This window comes from Anticarsia gemmatalis, chromosome 17, assembly GCF_050436995.1.
Source record: "Anticarsia gemmatalis isolate Benzon Research Colony breed Stoneville strain chromosome 17, ilAntGemm2 primary, whole genome shotgun sequence".
NCBI lineage: Eukaryota > Metazoa > Arthropoda > Insecta > Lepidoptera > Erebidae > Anticarsia > Anticarsia gemmatalis.
Genome location: NC_134761.1, coordinates 2,816,834 through 2,843,402, shown reverse-complemented (window position 1 = coordinate 2,843,402; position 26,569 = coordinate 2,816,834). Strand labels below are relative to the sequence as shown.

Below are 26,569 nucleotides of genomic sequence, written 5' to 3'. Positions count from 1 at the left end.
CCGTTTCATAAAGACCTCATTCTACATAAAATTTCGTTTAATCGTTTTTATTTAATCAAAATGGACATATTTCATTCAAGCATCTGGACTGCATAAATAGTTTACCCAATTTTGCTGCAGAAACATGAATAATCCATGTTTTGAATTTTCTCACGGCTGCACCTTTTATGGCTGCCACTTTGTTGCACTCTGGGCGTAGTAGGTGTGTTAACAATGAGTTCTCTGCAGCCATTACTGGATTCTTTTGAATTGTAAATAGGCAATTATGCTGTTTAATTTTGTTTTGTACTTGTCGCTTTATGCCAGATGAAAGCACAAAAAAAGGTTTTGTTTAACCATCTTGCATTAAATATCTGATTTTATTTTCACCTATAGTCCTGTACAAGTCTGAGCCATGCATGCACGATTTATAAAAGGTTCTGTTTCTTTCTAAGCTAAAGTAGCTGTATCCGACAGATCACCGGCCGCTGCATAAGCCTACGGGTCACTGATGTTCTTAATTCCGAATTTTGTATACCACCGTCAACCTTCTATACAAGGCTCTATACTAAGTTTTTGACCTATAGATCCGTTTGCAAAAACGTACCCACTAAATCGTCGAATTCTATTAAAATATTGTACACCAGAACGACGAAAAGCCATAATTAAATGCTATTTATAAATATTATGAAACATTTATCGACGCCCATTAACTTCAGAATTTTCAGCTGCAATGGCCGACGCGCCTTGATTAATTGTTGCTATTTGATTGATGGTATTTTTCAATAAACAGCCTTCATGAATAGTGATTAATGCGATCTTTATCGCGCCAACATCAACACGATATTTTAAACTATAATTTTGATACTAGTTTTAATATTTTTAAACTATTTGTGGAAACAAGCATTACACGGCTTTCTGATTACTTATTACACTCAATCCTGTATGACATGGATGTGAATGAGGCAAGGGAAGTTTGAAAGGATTGTATCAAGTGGCATTCTTTGGTATCTGCCTACCTCTATGGGAAAAAGGCGTAATACTATGTATGTATTAAACATACATTTGTATACCGACTCTTATTTATGTGAAATTTCTAAATAAGCACTGAAGAAACCCACTAGGGAGTATAATAATAACCATACAAAATATTAGTCTGACAAAATTTGGGAAATAACACAATCAACCTAGTACTTCACCATGGATTGCTTGAAATTTCAGCACAGGTTACATGTGCCGTGGTGGAACATTTTAGTACAGCAACAATTCGTTTCAATATGCCCCACATAGAAGATACCGTGGGCGTTTTACTACGAAGGAACAAAGTCATCAAGCTTCCATCCACATATTATACACCTACATACATACATACACACAAGGGTACAGCCACGTCGATTACTGACTAAAACACCCTTCGTCCTTCCGTAAAAATACATCACGGGAAAGAGGAATCTTTAGTATAGGCAAAGTGCCTCCTGCGAGGGTAGTAGGTCCTCTGAAAATAGAAATCCCTCCCGAAAATCGACTTTAGCCAACAATTCTGTAGTTTGACCCTCTGAGGAACATTCGGCAACTCGTGTTGATGTTGACATAGTTGATGTTTGTACTGAAGTTGGTAGTATTTGGTAAATAAATAGAAATGGCTACAGTTGTGACGTGTACACAACTAACTAAAATGTATTTCTTAGTTTGAGTAGAGAATCTATCTACCTAGGTAGCTATAGTCCAACAACTTAGTATAGAGTCTTGTATGTAAGATTCGCGGCTGGAGGTATAACTCAGATTTAGGAGCATAAGTGACACGCAGGCTTGCGCTACTGACTGTCAACAAATTTAACTGCGGAAGTATTAAACACAGAAATATTAATTTTAGTCTAGAAAAATCATGCATGCTAAAGCTTTCTACTAAGTTAACGGACTGTCAATACAAAGGTATACAGAAATTCTGCATCTCTGCATTCTAAGAGAGCGTCACAAAATTGGCGAAGGAAACGCCTGACGTCAGTCATTGATGACATAAAATTTTAAGTATGAACTATATTTCCAGAATAAAAATCATGAACCAAGTCCAATAAAAACACCTCCGTAGGTGTTTCAAGCTTAGAGTTTATTGTTCATTTACCTAAGAGGTATGTTTAATCTCAGTTACTCCCTACAACGGACCATGTACACATATTCTAATGTAACTGGAGGCCATTAAAGCACTTATCGCACCCACTACAAGTAATTAATGCTTTCTATACGTGTTTCGACCATAATTAATTCTAAAACTCCTATTTTACTTAGGTTTCTTTTAATAAATGTAGCGTGCAAGTATTGTGAAAAATTCTTTGCGGCCTTCCATAAGGGTGGTCAATGGATCGGAATTATTAAGTATGGTTTTTACAAACCATTAGCTTGTTTAGGTGCCAGTGTTGAACGATATACGTGTTCTGTATTTCAGGTTTTCAATATGGTGGAAATAAAACCATTTTATGTAAAAACTGCTACTTGCAAAATCTTCCACTAGCACTGGAAAAAAGTCTACTTAAAGTTAATCCAGGTACTAAACTGTCTGTGCACCAAATTCGATCAAAAACCGTTGCGTAATTTTTGAGTTTAGGGCTAACAAACATACATATACATACATTCCTACATGCATGCTCAAAAATTTTCACATTTATAATATTAGTAGGATACTTTTGTTACTTATTTGTATGTAATAAATTATGTTTACGTACAGTGAAAAAAAAATACACTTTTCATCAATTTATTTTCAAGTACTTACCCTTTTATGTATTACGCAGTCGACTTTCAGATCTTTACATTCAATATTTTTAGAGGGATGACGTAAAACATCATATCTTCAATCATATGTTACAAAACCTCTCTTAACACATCAAAGGCAATTTCTTATAAAAAACATTAAACATCAAATGTGTATCAGACAAAAGTAACATTGAAATAAACGTGATACTTCAGAAGTAATAAAACAAAATATAAGGTGAGGGGTTCCATTAAACTGTCAAGAGAATACCCCGGTATACCTTTACCTTTAATCTTTGAGTTTTGATCCCTTCAGTCAAGGGCTCGTTGAGAAAAGAAACGTTTTTTAATTAAGGTGACTGCTACTTTTACTGTTTTGGTTTGGGTCCATTTTTCGATTATGGATAAGGAGTTGGAAAGAAAATCAGCGCCACATCAGTTTTGTTTCGATATTCTTCATAAATAAATAACTTTTTTTATTTTTAAAGTCTCCCACTTTCAGAATTGCTCTTGTGTCGTGTGGACATACAAACAACGGACACGCACAACGCACAAAGTACAACCAGAACCAAAACAATTTGTGGATCGCAGAAATAATTGTTCCGTGTCGGAAAATGAACCCACGACCCCCCGACGCAAATGTAGCGGCGTGGCGACCTCAACCACAGGGCCACGGAGGAAGTCGTGGCAAAACATTTGGTTCAGCGAGTAATTATATAAAAATCTCAAGTCAGTACAAATTTTGAAGTAAAGTAAAATAAAGCTGCGGTGTATTTCTATGCACATTTTTCATATCCGGCCACGAGTTATGACTGCAAAGAAAGTGACATGAATAGGCTTTACAGCTAAGATTAACGATGCTAAATCACTTAAAAGCATACTCAACCTGACTTTATATGAGACAGAGTAACTTAGAAGCTTTTGCAACGAAGTTTATTTGAGTAACGTGAAGGTTTCGAGTTGAGTCTTTTATATCGCCAACGATAATTAAAATTTTTGTATGCCATATATACTTAGTTGAAGAAAAAATATAAAAAATATAAACTAAAAATCTGCATTATATTGTAAAAAAATATTTTAGAGCCTAAAATTGTTATCCAGAAACAGTTTATTGAAAAATGGGACTCATGTTTATTTTTTCTTACAAGAATATCTATAATCGAAAAAGATTTACAACTACGAATGATGAATTAGACTTATTATTGCTTTAAAGTCCCGACATTGCATTACAACAATATTTTCGGAATAAAAGGACTTTCTTAACATTATTCAGTAAATCATTATTATATAAATTAGTACTTTAACTTCTTTAAATCACCAAAAACGGTGTCCAAAATTTCAAACCAACAAAATTTAACCACGAGATATAAAAAGACGTCGCTACAAGGTTGTATCGTACACTCCACACGCCAAGAGTTATCAAGCGAGAGTAAATAAGGGTACCAGATCAAACAATTTTGTGTACTCAGAGCTACTGCACACACCATGTCGCGATAAATATAAGCTTATGTGTTAAATTAGACATGACGTTAATTAGAAACATTGCAGAGGTGATTATTTTGAAAAACAATGAAAACGTCGTGATATTCTTTACTTAAAAAACATTTGAAATGGAGTGTCATGTCTGGACCTCCTGTCCTCTGCCGATAGCCGATATCAGCTACGGTGGCCAGTTTCATTGAAACCAGCCTTTGTTTATAGCATTTTGCAGAAATTTGTTTATAGTGATTACACAAGAATATTCTCTATTCCTTCACTCTCATAGCCCAGTGGAATGGATAACCGACACGACCAGAGCGGTCAGGCGCAGGACAAACCGCTTTACAGTCTACGACCTCAACTTCCTAACTCTGGGCAATTTTCTTTTTCCAAATTATCTTTTTACCAAAAAAGCTCAGAAAATACATTTTTTGGGCCGTACGGGGAACTTCTAAGGTCCTTTAAAGTAGAGATGAAACGGATAGCAGTTTGGCCGGATACCGGATACCGGATATTCGGCCTACCACCTGGCCGGATAGCCGGATATCCGGCCGCCGAATATTCGGCGGACCTTAGCCGTTTGGTGCAGCGCACACACACTTGGCGTAGGCGACGTGCGGACGACCGGGTGGCCTCGGTTTGATTCGGGTCTTTTCGTTGATGAGCGAAGTTAGCAATTCTTTCATTTTCATTGACTTGTTGTGTCGATTGCAGTGCAGACACGTGCGTGACTTTAGGTTATTATTTCATTGTGCTATTGTTATTTGAAATTTCAAGTTCTTAAGTCTTACTAAATAAAGTAAATAATTACTAAACAATTTTTTTTATCCAGACCTTTTTTTATTTCGGCCGGATGTCTATCCGGCCGAATAGTAGTTATCCGGTATTCGGCCGGATAGTATTAAAGCCGCCGGATAGGCCGGATACCGGATAGTTACCGGATATCCGTTTCATCTCTACTTTAAAGCCTTAATAAAATATTAGAAATGAAGTTCCATGTCTCTGACCACCTCTAAACATGGAAGTATGGAACAGACTATCTTAATAGACAGTCCACACTTCTTGCCTCTAATTACAAAACGCAGTAATACGCGAGTGCGCAGATTGTAATAATTGCTCTGAGTTTTATCGCAGGCGTCGCGTGTCAACTTGTGCGACTGTGCGTTCAGGTGTAAGCTGATGCTGTTGCCAGCTAAATATATGGGGCTATGAGACCAGCGTATGTTAGATATGTTTATTTTAAGCAAGTAAGAGATTTATTGAAGTAATAGAATAATAGTCGGTGCAATACAATACTTTCTTTCGTTAATGAGGGCAGGTTTTTCATAATTCAAATGCCTTGACATTATGCATAATTTTGCATTAAGCGTAATGTTACTATGTAATATATTAATGCAATTATTTTCGCTATTGATGATATGATTTCTGACACTTTTTGATAAAACAACTGCACAGATTTTGATGCAATTAGAACACAGACAGACCACACACATTTCATACTAGATTAGAACTTACATCATCAATATTATAATAAAACAGCAGCACCAAACAAAAAACTCAATCTTACAGTTTACAAATATATTAAACAGTGCATATAACAAGTTTACTTCATGAATACCCACATGATACGAAATACGATGTAATGAACACATTTGGCACCGTCTCAAATATTCCTGCATAAAATAGCTGAACAAAGATGAGCGTTTGAGAGTGCTTTTGTAATTGTATTGTTATGTAGCAGTTTACGAGTTCTTAAAGAGTTACACGTTTATGTTTAGAATGGGATTTAATTGATAGGTACGTTAGGTAGTTAAATTGTTGGATACAAATCGCGATGTGATATAGACCATAAGTTATTATAGATATGGATAACTTTGTGGTGACAACTATAAATGCATTGCTCTGTAGACACACAGACATAGAATAAGTTTCACTGGCTATAAAAGTGAAGAAGGCATCGTAAGTAAAACCATGGCTGCAACTTCTTAAGGGAAAGCAATGTCCTCATCCCGTCTTTACTCAGTAGGCGAACGCGTCTACACTAAATCTGCGGATACCGTGGTCCCCACACTGGGCATGCCTGTACCGTGGGGTCCCAGCTTCTTATGTTCTAACCCAGTGTATCCCAGTATATTTCCGACTCTTTATTAAAAAAGAATAATAACAGCAACTTGTAGAAACATGCGGCCGACATCAAATCGACGACGACGACGCGATAGATGTGTAGATTTTATTAATTTTAGTACCAATAAGTTAGAAACCGCTGTTTTCATAGCCCCACGGCAATGTGCGTCTGACGTTCACGCGGAGATTTACTCCGCATTCACATAGAGGCAGCCGTCACTTGCAGTATTGTTGTACATTATCTACCTAATCTATCTACATTAATGTTGTTATACTGTAACTGTTGTAACCACGGATAGGTAATTAGTAGGTGTAATTACGAGTAATATACCTTGCTCAGGCTCAGCTTTGCCCGGGTTTAGCTAGTTCGCACAATTTTTTTTTTTGTAACTCTAAATTATATTTTAGTATATCTATTTTATCTAGTAGGCGCTGCAGCATTTCGTACGTCCATTAGTACGTCCAAAGACAAATGATGATTAACAAAACCACGTAAGATTTATATAAATATCGAGTAAAAGGGGACAATGAATGCATGTTTGTGGGAATCGAACCCGACCTCCCGACTCAACCGCAGCGGCGTGGCAACCCTAACCACTGCGCCACGGAGGCAGTCAAATATACTTCAGCCCTTAAAAACTTTTGCATATATTAAATTAGAATATACTTACATATTATAAAGTGCTTAGTATATAAGTGATCGCTCACACCCCCTTCACAAGATGAGCGATGTATTTACTTTACATTATCTTAGAAAACATCCGCATGCATCATGTTTACCTATTTTATACGTTTTGTTTCTGCTAAAAATATTCTCGGTAGTTTTTTAGCAGCTTGAGGAAAAATCTTGTTTTTACTGAGGAATATTTTAGGAATAATAAACAGTTTTTATATGGTAAAATATCATCGCAGAAGTAGATAGAAAACATGACATTTAATTTTGATCTGAATTCAAGGGAAAAAAGTATTATAGAACTAAAAATATTCTTTCATGTCTCTGCCTAAAAAATAATTTTGGAGTTACGCTGCCACAGACACACTTACAGACCCGTGAATAGTGGCATCCATCACTTAGTTATGCCCGATTTCTGACTACATTTAGCGGTAGTTTATCTATTCAATATCGTTTTTTTATATACGAGTTTAAACGCTGTTGAATAGATAAACTACCGCTACATGTACGTCAGAAACCGGGGGTTAGTCTCGATTTCACCTGTTATTCTATCTACCAGATACCTTATCGAACGGAATTTTGACAGATTCATACATTTGCTGTCACTTTATTTAACACCTAGGTTCTATCTATCTATCTAATCAGCCCGTTTCCACCCACTGTTGAGTATAGGCCTCCCCCTCAGCACGCCACTTTATACGGTCCTCCGCTTGGCTCATCCATTTCGGCCCTACACATTTAACAATGTCGTCCGATCATCCAGTTGCAGGCCTTCCTTGAGACCTTCGTCCATTCCATGGTATATCTAGATATATCTCACACTAAACTTAAACTGTAAAACAGACCCTTAATATCTAAGGTTATAAAAACAATCATTAACCAATCTATAATACCCATCTTTAAACGTCGGGTGTGTTAATATTCGATCCCCAGTTAAGGATGGTTTTATATAGAGCGTGAATTGTGTAGCGGAACACTTGTCGCCTCAAACAAACATGTAATTTATCACTAACCTGCTAACTTTGAGAACGTATCAAGGTTTTATACGTAAAAAGACATGTGGTTTTTCCTTAATACATCATCTATTGGGAACTCCGATGTCAATGATTGTTTTACTGCTTATTTAAATATTATTTTTAATGAGTAATGTTGACTTTAAGGCAGTGTGTTTCTAATGAGCAATGAATTCTCAAATTGCGTCATATCAGTTAACTGCTGGAAACAGGTCGTTCTCATAGAATGCTAAAATACATAATAATATGTTCATGGAAAGTCCTCTTCCAGTGGATAATTTGATGTCATGGTGTAGGTTCGTATATGGAAATACTGCTATTTACAAATAATTTCAGCTTATCCTACTGTCTATCCTTACCCATTACTGAATATTAAGGCTCCTTAAAATCAAAATATTTACCAGTTATCAAATCAAACACGCTTTATTTAATTTAGAATCAAATATAACATAAAAACCTTAAAAAGTACCTAAAAGAGTGTCATTTTAAAAAACCGATGCTTTTACTGAGATAAAGATGAAAAATGACATCACCCACCAAAAAATAAGGTCCCTTTTTTCGCCTGAAAGATCCTAAGTAGGGGTAATAATGACATATGGATAGACCTTTCTGACAAAAGATTATCTTGGATTCAGGCGTTAGGGAAAATCTGATACTTGGCAACAACTAGGATTGATGATAATTTGAACTGTCGTTTTCAGCCAATGTTGACTTGAAAAAGTGTGAAAATTGATGAAATTGAAATTCGACAAGAAACTGTCTTTAAGTATATGATATTGTCATATTATTATATTAAGCCTATTGGCTGAAATACGCAAGGGCGCCAAAAAAACAATAAATTTGTATATATAAATAGACTGGTTACTTCTATTATGAAACTTTCAAAGCCTTTCATGAGAGTTGTCTCATCCTTTATTAAGTCTAATTTTTTTCCACAAAACATGAATTAACGTCCCCAATACACATTCTGACGAAACGCTTGCAAATATTTTTAATACAAAATGGTTTCATGAACTCCATGCTTCAACAAAACAAATGAGAAAAAATCACCCCAAACAAAAACTCGTCATTAGTAGTATGAAGACCGTTTGTTATCGTCCAATATGTTGGCAAACAAGTATCCCAACATATGCATGCCCATTGCCCAAACTACTGACTTTGTTTTTCTCATAGACCGGGACAGATAAAGACAGCATCGCCAGGCCGACCCTTTTCAGGCTATTGTGCACCCCTTGCTGCAAATAAATAGTAAAAAAAACATATAAATAAATACATAGATATAAGATACATAGATACAGTGGTAGAAAACTTGTAAGTACTAGCCAGAAATACGTATTTTGAGGCGGAATTTAAGCAATGTCGCGATTCACAATGTTGATGACATCAAAAACATTGACATAAAAAAATTTAAAACTGTAGCTTAATTCTCTAATACTATCGACTATCGGCTTGCTATCAAAAAAAATACACGAAATTGTGATCACCTCTAGCGGGCTCCGTAGGAACTATTTTGGCAGTACATTTTAAATGTCAAACTCTCGATACTTGACAGTACCGACTGTAGTGAATTGTGCTACTGAAATTGATGTAATTACATTTCCTTTGCACCAATATGTTGATAATATGATTCCACTAGTCTCTAGGGAATAATTAAGTCCTTCGCGACGCAAAACTAGGTCATTATGTCTTTTTTGCGCTAGAAAAAAGAACATGTATCGTATTCATAACACCATCATTTTTATAACACGTGAAATACTAATTAAAGCTTTAAAAAGTCTATACTATCTATACTAATGTTATAAAATTTTAAGGTTTTGGTGAACGCGCTAAACTCAGGATCTACTAGTGCGAATTTGAAAAATATTTTTGTAAAAAATCTATACTATCTATACTAATGTTATAAAATGGTAGAGTTTGTTTGGTTGAACGCGTTAATCTCAAGAACTACTGATGCGAATTGAAAAAATATTCTAGTATTGGATAGCCTATTTATTGATATAGGCTATATAAAATCACGGAACGGCCAATAGAAGCAGAATACTAGTAAAAAATGTTACAAAAACGGAGAAAATTATGACCTATTCTCTCTTCTCTCTTATTAAATAACTCTTTAGTCAAAACATTGTATCTAAAATATTTATTATGATGATTTGTTATCATCTCTCCATCATAATAAGTAACAAATGTTTATTAGCTAACATCAATCAGTTCATCTTCTAATTCACTCGAGATCTTCGTAAACAAAAGATTAAATATGAGCTTTACTTTTTAACTAGGTAGGTAAATATTGATGTTACTTTTTGGTGAAATATTTGACAGACATCTTTCACAACTTTCATTTATTAATTTAGGAGAAATTATTATTTACTGAATATTTACAAATTACTTTATATACAAAATCTAAAACAAAAGAAAAGAAAAGAACTGTCCACCGAGAACGTTGCCAGAATGCTGGCAGCATTGTTACGTTGTATGGCAATGCTAATTCTTTGTGCTAAATAAATGTCAGCATTCTGGTCACGGGAAGTGTCAACCAGGCGATTTGCTAAAAACAACTTTTGATTTTTCGGGTCAAACTTTCTTCGTTAATAATGAATGGCAATTAACGCTTTATAATTTCGATTGCCTGACTGTTTAGCGCAGTTTACCCTGGCTAGGGTATCCAGGGCAAATTAGTAAGAAGCAAGCATACAAATGTTATAGTTCGAGAATTTATTTCCCGAGTCTGACAATATTATTTCTTCCTTGTCTTATGTTTGTGGTTAAGGTTGCGCTTGGCTTTTCAAGCCACCGTTGGACGGCTTAATCGGTTGTTTGGTCAATTATTACTTTATTGATAACTGAACTTTTTAACATACCTTCTAACACAATTGGCCACCTTAAACGTAAGTGACATAGCGTGGCATAGCTAGTTGAAAATAATTAGGTACCATATCATTCCTCGGGCCTACCTACCACAGACTATTTACATCATCAAATTACAAAGGCACCGACACAGTCGGACTCAAAGGCGACTAGTCAGTTATCTATCCTTCGGCCACCCGCGACATACCACACTTCTAGTAGAAGAACGACATAAAATACGCAGCCAACACAGCCGCTTACGACTTTCTTCTATTGAATATACGATATGTTTACATGTAGTTTGTTTACAACAACGGGCTGTAGTGTAAACAGGGCGATAACGGCGCGTGCGCATCCCACCTGCAGGGATATTACTGACGGGCTTTGTGACTTGTAACAATACTGCGGTGTTGGGTTATATTGGTGGTAGCGTCTTACATAAGTAATTAATGGATTGTAGTAGAAAAATTAGAAAAAATATACATATTATACTCTACCACTTTTGACTACCGATAACCGGTTAACTATCGAGAAATTTTGCACGAAAATCTGATCAGCGCCTCTAGCGGTCTCCCTATGAACTATTTTGGCAGTAAACTTTAAATGTCATACTCCTGATACTCAACATTAATATGTAGAGAATTGCGCTACAGAAGTTTATTGCCAGCTCATACAGACGCGTCATTTTAATTTATACTAGCTGACCCGCGCAACTTCGTTTGCGTGTATCCCGCTACTTCGACAAATACAGTCAACGCACCAACACATATTGGATACTAATTTTCAATTCACAATAACTTCTCTTTCCCTTAAAAAACTAATCTTACTAATAAGTGCGATTTAATACTAACCTTAGAATACAATACCTACTATTATCATACAATTATTGTTGTCGCGCTGAAAAGCACGTTTTATTTTTCTCAAAGAGCTGCGATAAATAAACGCGTCCGATCGCTTCCAATTTCAAAGTGCGAATGGGGAGCCGCTGCCGCCGACGCGCTATTTATAGGGACGCTGCCCCCGCCGCCGCGGCCGGCCCGTACCGTGTCGCAATACTAATATCGTGATATCTCCTAAACTATATGTCTAAATAACACACTGTAAACTGCAAAAATAATCTAAATTAAATGCTCGTGATGATGAACTTACTTATTTTGATAAGGATATATGTATTATTGGTTATATCACCAGTTAAACATCACCCAACGAATTAAATGTTTTTTTAATACAGAAAAGTAGTTTTTGTGACTTAAATAAAAAAGCTGGATATATGTCATCGCGGACTTTTTTGTAGAACTAAAAAAGACCAATGTTTTTGCTATACATTGTTCTTACTTGTATCCAACGGTATAAGCGGCGCACGCACAAATGCAATCTTCAATTAGATTTTTTTTCTGACTTCCTGGACATCAATCGCTATAACTCAGCTAATATAGTTTCAATGTATTTCAATTATATATAAAAACCTGTCGGAGAAAATACTCTTTCTATTAGTGAAAACCGCATCAAAATCCGTTGCGTAGTTTTAAAGTTTTATGCATACGAAGGGACTACAGACAAAATGGGTGACTTTGTTTTATACTATGTAGTGATATTGTAGTGATTTTAATAATAGGAATGAAAACACCCAATTTTATAGGTTCTATCTAATAAAGGGCGATCATTGCCACATTCCGGGTTATAATGTAGGTAATATCGAGCTATCGATTAAAGCACTTTACCCGACCCTGGAACGGAACCTAAGATCTCATTGCTATTCGACCAGTATTCACTACCGCTCCGACCTCAACTGTCAATAAATTACCCAAGAAACATTTTAATTAAAGAATATTTATGAGTTACAAATATATTTAAACTAAATTAGGTATGTTATCTAATGTATACAAAATCTAAATAAAAAAAAAAAGTAAGGGAGACATTTATAACATTTTAATGAGACCCACATTGCACTATTTAGTTCCAGTATCATATGAAAGTTGTGTCAAAGTTTCATCTCCCGGTCTCACACGGGAGCGAACTATCCAACAGGAATTAGGGGCAGTGTGACGTCGGTTATCTACAAGTTTTAATGGCTGTCCGGTGACACTTAAAGAGTTGTACTACTAAGTTTTTATATAACGATTTAAGCACTTTACCTGATCCAGGAACGGAACCTAAGATCTCATTTCATTTGACCAGTATTCTTTCCCGCTCAGACCTCAACTGTAAATAAATTTCCCAAGAAACATTTTAATGAGACCCACATTGCACTATTTTGCCCCAGTATCATATGAAAGTTGTGTCAAAGTTTCATCTCCCGGTCTCACACGGGAGCGAACTATCCAACTGGAATTAGGGGCAGTATGACGTCGCTTATCTGCAAGTTTTAATGGCTGTCCGGTGACACTTAAAGAGTTGTTGTGAAATAAGTTTTAAATAACGTTTAGATTTTAAAGTATTTGTGAATCTTTGTAATGGTGGAAGGTTGGTTGATGTCGTATAATATATGAATTTCCTATCTTGAAATCTTAGTACTGGGTTTAAAGTAACTAAAGTCTGTATTTTTATTACTCTCTGAAGTTGAACTCGGTACTTTCTAGTTTTAAATGAATTGTCATTGAGGTAAGAATACGACATGAGGATTAGCGCGATTTTGATCTCCAGATTCAATTCGAAAAAAAGGTAAATCAATGTTATACCAATTATTGTGCTATGATGATTTATCAAGTGCCCGTTAGAAATTTGTTATAGAGTGAATAATACTTCTAATATTAAATCCTTAGGCTTCAATTTTGCTAATAACTAATAACTTCGTAGTTTAAGGCAAAAATTAAAGTCATAACTTATTATCCCAGGTATATTTTATTAGGAAGTAATAATTCCACATGGTATCTGTTTTCAGGAACCAGCCATCATAGTAAAAGTAGTAAAGCTATCAAATGTGCGGATGTAGGAAACGACGCTTCACGGATTATCGCGAGCCACAAGAGGTCACTGAACTGTTGACGTGTGGTAAACACGTGACAATCATTATTTCAATACTTAGTTTAATAATGGCGCCATGAATGCTTTTGTTTTTTATCAAATCGTTTCCGTCAGTATTCTTAATCGTTTTTATTGTGGAGCAAATAAATATACACTCAATTAGAAGAACACTCTCAGTGCACCGCTTATAATGTTTTCATTATTAAGACAGGATTATCTCCTGAATATTGGCTAAATACAAACATCAATGATTAATAATGATACTTAGAGTGAATTTACCGCCAGTTTTAAAGGTAAGGCTAATGAAAAGGGCTGGAAAGAAACTCCTGACCACTCTTCTTAATCGCGAACTACAAAGGTAGTTTTTTACAAATTTGATGTTACAAAAGTGTGCATTTTAAAAGTAGCTATCAATATGACCGAATATTACCAATGTTATTGATAAATCTAAATCTACCTACGCTATAACACAATTTTTCTGAGTATTACTCTAATATATCTTCTACTTTCAGCTGAGAAGTGAGCCTTTTACAGTACTGGATAAAACAAATATTCACATTCCCACAGTAGATCTAGCGACAGACCAGAATTAGACATACCTAGAAATTCTACCAAAACCCAGGGGAATATACAGGGTAAATATTAAACAGAGTTAGTCCAAAACTTTATCCAGGATAATATTTACGCACTAAATTAAGAGTACAATTTACACATTTACGAATATTCAGCGAATTGTTGCCAACATTAATTATGAAGTTAATCCACTGTACAAAGGCTTTTTACATAGTTTATTTAAAAACTCATTTGCATGTCTGAGTGTTATATTTTGAAAATTAACTGGCCATTTGTGTTTTAACTTTTTAGTAGTGATCTGTTTTACGGGTGGAGTTTTTTGACCTCAGGGGAAATACCCAGGCTTCCATACTTAGGTATTGTCATATAAATGAATACATTTTTCACAGTTATTTTTTCCCAAGGCAGGTTTTTCGTATAATCGCTCTTTGTGTGATGTAAACTTGAAATGATTGTTAAACGCTAAAAATTTTAATTGTGTTAAATGTACAACAAAGCGAATTTATGTAATAGAAAGAATATGTCATTGTATTTATCCAAAAGATGATTCTTCAAAAAGGTCCATAAGCTACTAGTGTACCAGAAATAAGAAGAAAGAATGCATTTGAATGTGTCTACCAAATTAATTTTGTTGGTATTGTAGCAAGTGTTGTTTACATATACTAAAATCAAGTTATTTTTGCTAATTGGTACAGGAAAATAGAATATTTATTGTATCCTACACAGACCGACGTTTTCCGTACATGACAACATTTTTTTAAACACATATGTACATATATTATGACATTTAGTTGTATAACTAGCTATCAATAAAAATACAATAACGGCTTTGTTTAAGGAAAAACAATGTTTTCCTGAAGCAGTATAATTGATGTTAAATTTCTAACAATATTGTTTACACTTGAATTAGGGTTTGTTATTAGAGTTGATTCTTTGAATCAAAATCTATAATTATACGATATTATTTCTAAAATAATTATAAATAAAATTATACGCTAAACGTTACTCTGGTATATATTTTAAACAGAATTTATGGTGTCACAAACCCCTCTGAAACGAAACCCTCTAATTCCGATATTTTTCGTACTAACAAAACATAATTGCTTTATTATAGAATTCCATGAAAACTAGTCCCAAGATCACTAATATTAGGTAGGTATGTCTTCTACGCAGATGGCTTCTCGGAAATACGCGAATTAGATGGCTAATAGTTAACAGCAGAACATAGAATAGCAGACACCTGTAAATAAGAGATAATACCATTTATATTTACTTTTTTAAAAGACATCTCCCGCACTAAGTATTGCTCTTGTGTCGCGGGTACTTTTACAAACATACAAACAACGGACACAAAGAACAAACAGTCCCGAAACAGTTATTTGTGGATCGCACAAAAAAAATCCGTATGGGAATCAAACCAACGACCTCTGGAAGCAATGGCAGCGGCCTGGCGACTTAAACCACTGCACTTAGACAGTCTAATAATATAATTGTTAAACATGCAAAAAATACATTAATTGCAGCCCGCCTACATTAGTTTTCCGTATGTTTCCATTACACCAGAGGCCCGCGTTGACTCGGTTCGCGCGTATTTTAATTAAATTATAGCCGTCAACTTGATTCCGTATCACAGTATGAATTAAAACAACTCTTCGTTAATTCTAGGGTGAGGTGTAACATGTTTTACTTTAGTTTTTATCCCTAGGGCATAGTGTGTAATTAGATTTATGAGTGAAATGTTGGAATATTTCCTTAAAAGGCCAGGGGAGTGAAGTAAATTTTCGCTAGGATATTTTTTCTGAATATATGAAACGTGAGCATTTATATGTCCCATTTTGCTTATTATTTTATGAAGTATATATAGGGTGTACATCTTAAAGTCTAATCAGATAAGAAATATTTTATCCTAGTCCTCTTCACGGCATCCGTTAATACGGTGAAGACACAGACTATGTTTGTTACCTGATATGAGCTCTTTGATGGCTAGCAAAGTCAAACTTTGGTTTGAACAGACAACTGCAGTCGAGACGGACCAGCTAAATGGTCTAGGTATGGGGACATGGTCCCTCTCCGGTATATAATTTATCTCCTTACCAAATTTTATAACAATCAAATGCCTGATCAAATTTTTAATATTATTTATAGTAGATATTAGGAATTACACTTTATGCAAGTGGCTTTCAAAATACGTCGCAAGAAACTAGTTAGTATATTTGCATAACTGGCTTAGGTCAGATGTGATTCTAATCAGCTAGGTGCAGTAAAAAGGTCAAGTTCACCTAAATATAGATCTTTTGATCAATTCTTATCTATTTAGTACATCCGCCTCTTCAAGTCTAATATTTGATTACTAGCTGACCCGCGCAACTTCGCTTGCGTCACATAAGAGAAAATGGGTCAAATTTTTCCCCGTTATTGTAACATTTTTTACTGCTGCTCTGCTCCTATTGGTCGTAGCGTGATGATATATAGCCTATAGCCTTCCTCGATAAATGGGCTATCTAACACTGAAAGAATTTTTCAAATCGGACCAGTAGTTCCTGAGATTAGCGCGTTCAAACAAACAAACTCTTCAGCTTTATAATATTAGTATAGATAAGCAAATCCAGAGGGATTTATACTATGTGGGCCATAGGGTCATGTGCCCCAAAAAGGATCAGTTCATCGCTTTTTACGGCTGTTTTTTTTTTGGAAATCGGTACTTTTTGCGGCTATAAATTTTGTAAAAGCTGTAAATTAGTTTGTGGACTTTAGTGGATGTTGACATCCTCCAAAAATGTAAGTTTTATGCGATAAAAGTCGATTCAGTCAGAGTTAAACTTAACTGTAAATTATTTCATAGAAGTGAAAGTTAGTACCTATTTACGAATGGTGTCACTTTTCCATGTAGTACGTGGTGCTAATAACGAAACTTTTAGCACCTGAAATCGATGTAAAATGGGTTGTTTCGTCAATGGTACTTGACACTTTCGTACAATCAATATCTTATTGTAAAGCGAAGTCCCACACCGGAGGTACAATAGTCATATCAGTCAGTCAATTTGCAATAAACTCAAAAACTACTGCAAAAATGTTGATGCGCTTTTTAACAAGAACAATCAATTTCAAGAACAATATTTCAGTTTGGCAAAATATGATGAGAAAATATCGTAAAATAATGCGAAAGGTTTTAAATACGGACAGAATAAACGACGTCCGCCAGATATAAGTTTTCTGATAAAATATCATATTTGTGTTTTTTAGCATTTTTTATTATAATAGGTAATTCTGCTATTATTTCAGAAATGCTCTTCACAAACGTAGCATTCCCGTCATATTTTTGTTTTCGTATATTTTCTATAGTTAACACAGACATAGGTACAGCGGTGAATAATTAACTGATATAGTTGTCGAGTTGATTAGCGGGATGTTGAGGTTTTGCTTTGATAAATAGCTCTCTCCCACAGGACACCATTGTTTTGAGATATTAGTTTATTAACGTGAATTCAAATAAAGGTTTGACTAACTTGACTAACTTCACATATTTTGACGTTCTATGTTTGGTAGTGACCCGGACACACTCTAAGAGAATGACTGATTATGTCTGTATAGAAAGATAGGATTGCTACACACGTTTGGTTTGGCAATATGACAAAGCTATATGGATTTTTGATTGTGATTCGGACACTTTACGTAGCAGAAAGGTTATCTGACATTTATTTATCAGATGCGAAAACCTGAAAAATCTGGTTCTCATGAATTTATTTACCTTTAACCGGAGATGTGTATCTTCTACAAATAACTAGAAATATACCTTAGCCTGAAATCAAGATAACTTTAACGTTGTGTAAGCTGTTACCTATTATCTTAATTTTCAGGAAATTTCTTATTACTGAGTCATTGAACTGTACCTAAAAAGATTAGTTAAGAGTCAAGATCTAACCCCTCCCTAAGTTCGGGAGAAGACTCTTGCCCAGCAGTGGACAAGTATCTGATTAAAAAATTATTAATAAGCTCCGTGTTCTTGTGCTACCCTAAGTACTACTGGTCTACTGACCCAGAGGAGCTACAATTTTGCCGAATTATTAGATTCAATTTAGCAATATGCGTTATTCACAGCCATTACATAAATTCAAAACTATCGTAACGACATCTAGTAAAAGCGCTATTAAACTTTCAACAGATGCAATACATTGATCCAACGACACTACACAGAGCAAAATAGATTTAACAACCTAAGAAAACACAACATTAAGGTCGATATTCTTTTGCACATACAAAAGCAACCACCTTAGAAATATCGTTAACCATTCAAAGGATTTTCAACCCTAAATTAATAGAAACTATTCAACAATAAAACCTAGAATTGCGTGTATGTATTAAATAATGATTTACATAAAGCATTGGTTGTTAAGATTGACTGATGGAATGTCGGATCACTTTGAAACGCATATTACATTTGGCCTAGAACTGACACGTGGATAATACTGAAATACTAGATACATTTATCTTCATCTTTTTAGTCTATTTTAGGAAATAGTAGAAATATATTAATTACTCAATTTTGCTAATTTTAATGCTACGTGCTACATTTTAAATGAGATTTGTTCACCACTTGGTTTTACTATTAAAACGACTTCAAAAAGAAGGAGGATTTCAAATTTCAACTGTCGTTATTCTTGTATGCATGTGCATAACTAAAAAATTATATATACAAAAATTCAAAATTCACTTAAATCATATTTTCAATACCTATTTTACTTCAATAGCGGTTCTTAGTAAGAGCTTAATTGGATAGTAAAATGATTCTTTATCTGCCGCCACGTTTATGTAAACTGTTACTAATAAATCGGTAATAAAAAGCTAATTAGCACTCTAACCCTCGGTTTCTGAGGCACCTATGTTTAGCGTTAGTCAGTAGTTATATGTTCAATAGCGTTTAAACTTATTAAAAAAAAACAGTTTGAATAGACTACCGCTAAATGTGCCTCAGAAACCGATCATAAGAAAACCACCTTTTTTAAATAAATTAAGACCTATTTCAATAAATAATTCCCTTGGAATTATGTTGTGGGGTGACGAAGCGCAATAAAGGCGTACCACATCGCTCATTCGCGTGTTAAAAGCTATATTTTCTCATATTTATTGTTCTAACCGTTCAATATTCCACCCAACCCGGAAAAAAGTATTAAACGTAAGTTAGTAAGTACTAAAAACCTCGTAAAGTCGTAAACAGCGACGTTAATAGAGCGCCTGAACTATCACAATAGCAATATTCGTAAACGCTGAATGCTATTAAGAAATTATATTTTTTATTTTCTATTACGATTCTTATTCAATTGATTTTGAAAAAACGCGGGCCGTTTTGTTAATAACTTAACAATAACTAAGTAGAGTAGCCTTGTATACAAAATCCGCGCTCTTAACGGTATACAATTCATAATTAACAACATCAATGAACCTCAGACTTATACAGGAGAGGGCGACCTGTTTTATAGACTAGCTTTCTTATTCATAAACACACTTTAAACCTATTTTAGTAAAAAAGCTACTACAATATGTTTTCTCTTTTTCATTTCGCTAAGGAGTGAAAGAAACAAAACTCTTTATAAGCCTTTCATAAATTCATATATTTTTTTATGAATCTGGTACTTTACTTTGAAATAACACAAAATTATTCAAGATAATCTCAATAAATAGTGCATGCCAAGGCTATTTACCAAGTTGTCGAACTATAACACTATCTCCGTCCTAACATGTCAGTTCACCATATAAATTTGCATTGTAAGTAGAATACAGTCATTGACTAAGTTAACTAAGACGTGAATGCCTCGTGCCGCAAGATTAGTCACACGCAAAATACATGTTTTTTTATTAACAGTATGGTGTACTTGTTATTGATTTAATTACCATAAAAAGCTTTTTTACATGTACGAGATGAAATTTTACTCATTACAATAACATATGTTAGAAACGAGGGAAACGCATATGTTCTAGGTGTATTATTTCGAAGTCTTTTTCTATTAGATTTCCAGTCGTCGAGTATCGTCGGCAGTAGACAAGGTCGCTCTAATTCTAAGCTAACAAAACCAATTTTGAAAACGAGAGGCCCAGATTTATGATTAGTCAAACGCTGTGGCTGACTTTACCTTATGTCTAAACCACTGCAACGATTTGGATGAAATTTTGAACAATGATAGTTTGAGCTGCGGAAAAGGATTTAGGATAGTTTTAACCTCTGTAATTCAGCGGGAAAGCTAGTCAGATTAACAATATCGTTGAAATAATAAAATGTGAGTTAATAATGTCCAAGTTGGGATAGAACTCACCAATATTTAGTTAGTAATTTAGAATAGAAAATGCAAAAGATCTTGCTAACAAAAACTCATAATAATAAAATATGGTCATCTCAAAAGGCAGTGTATTCAATGTTGTCATATTCCAAGAATAACTCAGCCAGTCTATATTTGTCTTCATTATAATTATTTACGTATTATAATTACTGCGAGTCTACGCCCGGTTTGATGTCAACGTCTTATCTGTAGTGCAATTCTCTACTGTCGGTACTGTTCGAGTATCGAGACTTTGACATTTAAAATGTACTGCCAAAATAGTTCTTACGAAGCCCGGTAGTGGCGCTAAACAGATTTTCGTGTAACATTTCTCGATAGCTAGCCGGTTGTCGGTAGTCGATAGTAGTAGAGAATCAAGCTACTGCTCTACAGTAAGTTAAAAGGGATACGAAAGTTTTGTGATGTTGTAATAAAATATAATCTTTATGCCTTGGAATCATAGACAGATATGGTATCTGTCTTGAAAAAAGATCAGGTGCGTAGTACTCGTAACCGACGGCAGTGTATGACAAGATGTATGGATGTGAATGAAGCAAGTTTGTAAGTACCAAATAACGTTCTTTAGTCTCTGCCTACCCCTATGGAAAAAGGGCGCGATTTTATGAATGTCATAGACTCCAAAAACATACAATAAAGTAGAAATCTATGAATTCAAGATGTGTAGAGTATGATGTATTGCTTGCAGCACAGATGCTTCAATTCTAGCGCAGGTAAAAACTTGGAGTCCTATAGTATTAAAGCATATGGCCAGGGAATCGGATAATTTGATAAGGCAGGATTATTTGGTCATATGGAATAAGGAGCAGGGACCAATCAGGGTTCAGACTGAGGAAAAAGATTGAACTTAGTATTTGGTTCACGAAGATCTATTTTAACGGTTAGATTAGACATGACATTGGCATAACAATATTCAAAATACATTCAGTACCTTTTATCGCATGATACGAAACAAGCCATTACAATGAATAACGGCCTGATTCCATGACCGTCAAAATATAACGAATGTACCAAAAGGTATTGTTATTAGCATTATAGCGTTTTATTTACCCACTTTATTTGACGTTCAATCCACGAATGGCTGTAATAAATCTTAGTCCATACGTCTTGGTTTTCACCTGCGTTTCTCAACCTTTTCCAAACCGTGGATTTTTTTGGGATAGAGCACAATTTCAAGGTTCCCTCACAAAAATAACCAAAAAATCGATCCTTTGCTTCTAAATTAGTCGGCGTTTACTTGCTAGCATTAATTAATTAACAATTAGAACTTATTTATTAAATTAATTGTTTGTAAGAATCGTACCAAGTGGCGTTCTTTTATCTCTGCTTATAGAAAAAACACGTTGATATGTATGTATGCATCAAATTTCTTGTGTCTGTAATTTAAAAAAAATATTACGCTACAATCCGACATCTTAGTATGGTCGATTTATCTGTTATAATTAAAATTCTATGTATTTCCAGGTAACTGTCAGCTGCAAAACACAGATCAGTCAGTCAGCAACGGATCTTCGTTCGAAATCCTGAATTATGTACACCACCAGCAGCCGTGAACCTTGCATACAAAGTTCTCTATGAAGTTATTGGAATATAACTATAAAAAAAAATGTTTAACATATACTGGGGTCCACTGGGCCACAAGTTAAGAAACACTGTCCTAGGTTTATCTTGGCTAAGGTGTATTTTTAGCGTGGAGGGCTGACAGGCGGGTCGCGATGACAAGGGTAGTCGGTCTCACAGTGACGTATGCCTTGGATTTCATTTCTTTGCCATTTTTCACTATTTCCTTCTTCTAATGTCACGGCCATAGGTATTTGAATAGTCTCATTATAGACACGGCCAATGATGTCAATCTTTCCGATAGCGCTTCGGCTAATTTGGACAAACCATAAAGAAATATACTTATAGAAGTATAAAAGAGCGCTTTTTAACACGTCTCAAGAAGGGATGTGACAACTGTATTGAGAAAGAATCAATTTTCGTATTATAGATTGAGTGGCGGGAGAGACTGTACTCCCGGACCCGAAAATTACTAGGTAAGGTACCGTCGCGAAAATTTAAAATGATTTTCGTTACAATTTATTTTTCTTAAACAGAATTCAAAGCAAATAGCCGTAGTCAACCAGTATCGTTTCAACATCGGATTGGTTCTGAAAAAAATTGCCTTCAGAACAAAATTTTCTAAAACAAGGCACCTCGTCGTGCAAAGTTGGGTAAAAATCCGAATATAATTATTGTTATACTTATTACTGGCTAGCTAGAGTTAAAGGCAGGAATGACATCAGCTTTGAGGTTTAACCACTTTATTTCACGCTTTTTTCGCAATACCAATAATACATTGCTTTCAACACTGAACATAAAATATACATCAAGTAATAAAAATCTAATAAAACCATGCCATGGATATCAATCTATATTTAGTCGTTAAAAAACGTTTTGTATGACGTACGAAAGAAATTCACGGTTGGATTATTACGAGTAAACTTAGAGGGACATTGATGTAGCCTTCAGATAATTTTAATACAAATCTTACTGCTATTTTTAAAACTTAAATGTATATGTCAGATAACCTATCTGCTAAATAAACTTTCTTCATCAGTCAAGATTCCTTACCTTACCAGGTAATTAGAGGTTGTCCAATTTGCAATAAAATATAGCCATTTCTCTACCTAAATCAAAATCAAATCATTTATTAATTTAGGTCAAATATTGACACTTATGATAGTCGTTACAATTACTGAATCTACCACTAGCTCGGAAAGGGGGTAGAGCCTTATGAGAAGAGCTAGCGAGAAACTCACGGCCACTCTTTTCATTCGCCAAAACTTTTACAATGTGGTTTCTTTTACTTTTCCAAGAAAAAGAATCGTTATTTTTTAATACTCTAGAGAAACTATAGTTTTTTCTTAACGTATATATCTTTAAAAATCGATGATTGGAACGTTGGTGATGGCAAATTACCGTTTACAGTGGTTGTAAGATGAGACTTTTTCAGGATTCTATACAATGAATCTGTTCAATTCGTTTCAATTACCTAGTGTCTCTAATTAGTCTAGTATTATGTTCAAGGCGTGAATAAATCACACAATAATTACTAGAACCATGTATAATTAAACAAATCTACACAATTCCACTCAGTCAGGAAAGATTTTACATCTTTACAATCGACTAACAATACAAATAATCGATTAAAAATCGACTAAATCCGTACCACTTCGCACAAGGATTCATTAATCAAAATTCTAGATTCAAATTACCTTTGTTGTATCAGTAACGGTTATTAGTTCGTTGCAGTAATAAAAAACGTAATAATTTCCTAATGGAAAACCTTCGGTCATGTTAAAATCTAATTAGAACAGAACTAATTGTACTTTCGAGGAGAATTGCACTGGCGCACGAGTAGTCGTTTGTTTGATGGCCTTAGTCGATTATTCCTACATAATCTAAACTTAGATAAACGCCGATTAGCCGTTTTTTAGGTAAACAGTAAACCTTTTGTCCTTTTCTCACTAAGTGAATGTACGTAAGGCGGTAAGTGACAAACCATTGAACAAAGTAATTGGCATATTTGCTTACAAACGTAAGAATATGAATAGTAGACCACGTATTGTTTAAGAAGGCGTTTAAGTCAAAACGAATTCACTTTGTGTGCAAATATCATTGTCAAGTAATAATTCTAAACATTATCGTGAATACTAATACGTTATTCTAACCATAAAAAACCTAATTCATTATTTTAACAGAGATACACCAAATGCAACAACTTTTATGAACCGATCTAATAAAAAGTGATTGATCGATTGCTTAGTCGATTCTCATTTTTCTGCGATGTCAAGTTTTATAAAAAATATATATCGCAAAATAACGATACGTTTATTGAACTATCAAAGCTGATAATTGTTTACAGTAAAATATAAAGATAAGTATGTATAGGAAACTACTTTACACGTATAGCCATCAGCTGTTAATTTATGTGCTAATAACGTGGTTGACATTAACAAGGCCAGTGTTTCATAATAGTCGAGTTATTCGACTAACCGGGGACACTATAACGTCACTATCGATACAGAGCAATCATTGACAGAGATCGTTTCATTTACATTTATTTATGTTAAATGAAACTGCATCTGCATTTAACGCACGAACGGAAACGATACTCTCATGACGCAATAGAAATAAACCCGCATCGCTACAATACGACACAAATATCTCTAAACAACGATACATTTACACACAAACAAAATGAAATAACCACGGAACGACAACCCTGCCACTGCGATAATGAAAACAACTTCCTCACACAAATGTTTTGTTAAATAATAACCTAAAATACTGCTTTCCTTTTATTCACAAGGTCGCTTACTATGCCAAAGTACTGTAAAATACATTTCGACGTACCGTTTTCACTTCGCTGGTACTGGACTTGGCGGTGGACATCGCCTTTATCATCCGGCTGGAGTTATCCAAGAAACACTTTTGGATACTCATAGCTCCTTTTTTTATACAACACTGCACAGAAAAAAAATATTCACATCATTGGCACAGCACGACACGTCACTAACACACAATATGAGGTGATTAGCAAGCCATCTCGACGCGACACAACATAATCACATTTTATACTTTGATTTGCGAAACGCGCGTGTTAGGTTATATCCATTGATTTGACGTAAGAAAGTTTTTGATTTACGAGACGTGGATCGACCACGTGTTGGTGCGCCCGGCGACGGACCGCGACTGCGGTCACCGGACCGGCGTGAACACAGCTGGCGGCACACGACGCGCGCGCCCTCTAGCGGCGGGCGCCGGCTCCAGCGAAACAAAGAGCGAGTGCAGCCACACCTTTGAAACGAAACTCAAATCATTGAACTTGAACCGTTTGTTTAAAAAACGTTTTTAGGTACAAAGTGCAAAGTATGACGTCACAGCGTGGCCCGCCTTCACGGGACAGCGGCTATTGTATTTCCAATTAATAGTATGAAGGGACGGTGTATTGAAGTGTTAATTGGTTGGCGTGCGAGCTAAGGGCCTGTACAAACATTGTACGTGCGTTGAACTGCTCACGGAGGCAACCACGATGAATAGCCAGCTGAGTAGAACAATACAACTCCTTCGCTTTGAATTTCCGTATGAATTATTTTATGCGACCTGAAATGCTAACAGTTTCCGAGGCGGAATAAATGTCTGCATTAAAATGAGCGACTTTCGCTGCAGTACTCGAGATGTTCGCATAATTAGTATGTACTTGAAAGTACGATTACGTATATAGAGTTCAAGAATGGAGTAAAAAAAAAATGGCTCACATTCAAAATGTGTAAAGAAAACTGGCATAAAATATTTTTATTGACTCCTGTCCCATTAAGCCCTCATGCACTCCCGGCTCCATAAATTAAAAACGATTTAAAAGATGTATCGTCATAGTCATCAGTAAATTTCCGCACATAACTTATATAATACTCCGTACTTTACCTATATTACTATTATTATAATAACTTGACCTAATATAACCTCGAAGTTAATAATATTTATTATTGTATCCTGTTATGGTAATTACTTTCCGACATTTATACAGCGAACAGTGAATAAGCATAGACAATAAACAAATACTTTTATTCTTTTTAACGACATTTTTTTTGCCCATTTTATTCTTCTCCCCTTTTAAAATTAGACTTATAAATGTCACTGCTTTTTATGAGGGTCAAATCTTGAAAAAAAAAATTACAATAAAACTGTTATTTGTAGATAACTGATATTTTATACAGCCACCGATTAACGATTTCTGAGTAAATTTAGCGTTAGTTTATCTATTAAATTGCGTTTTTTATATCAAGTTTAACGCTATTGAA

General features: G+C 34.9%; 1 protein-coding gene across 7 annotated transcripts in view; it reads right to left on the bottom strand.

Annotated features, from left to right (window-relative positions):
- Positions 1–25,453, bottom strand: part of Trpm (transient receptor potential cation channel, subfamily M) — a 274,621-nt gene extending 249,168 nt beyond the window's left edge. For 4 of the 7 annotated variants that reach the window (XM_076125470.1, XM_076125471.1, XM_076125474.1 and 1 more), the window contains exons 1-2: positions 25,122–25,453; positions 9,171–9,248 (exon numbers count right to left, since the gene is read on the bottom strand). In XM_076125470.1, the coding sequence (XP_075981585.1) occupies positions 9,171–9,248; positions 25,122–25,211 (168 nt within the window). In that variant the 5' untranslated portion in view covers positions 25,212–25,453. The remainder of the gene's footprint in view (positions 1–9,170; positions 9,249–25,121) is intronic. The other 3 variants (XM_076125473.1, XM_076125476.1, XM_076125475.1) reach the window with 1 other exon arrangement.
- Between the last annotated feature and the right edge of the window lie 1,116 nt (positions 25,454–26,569).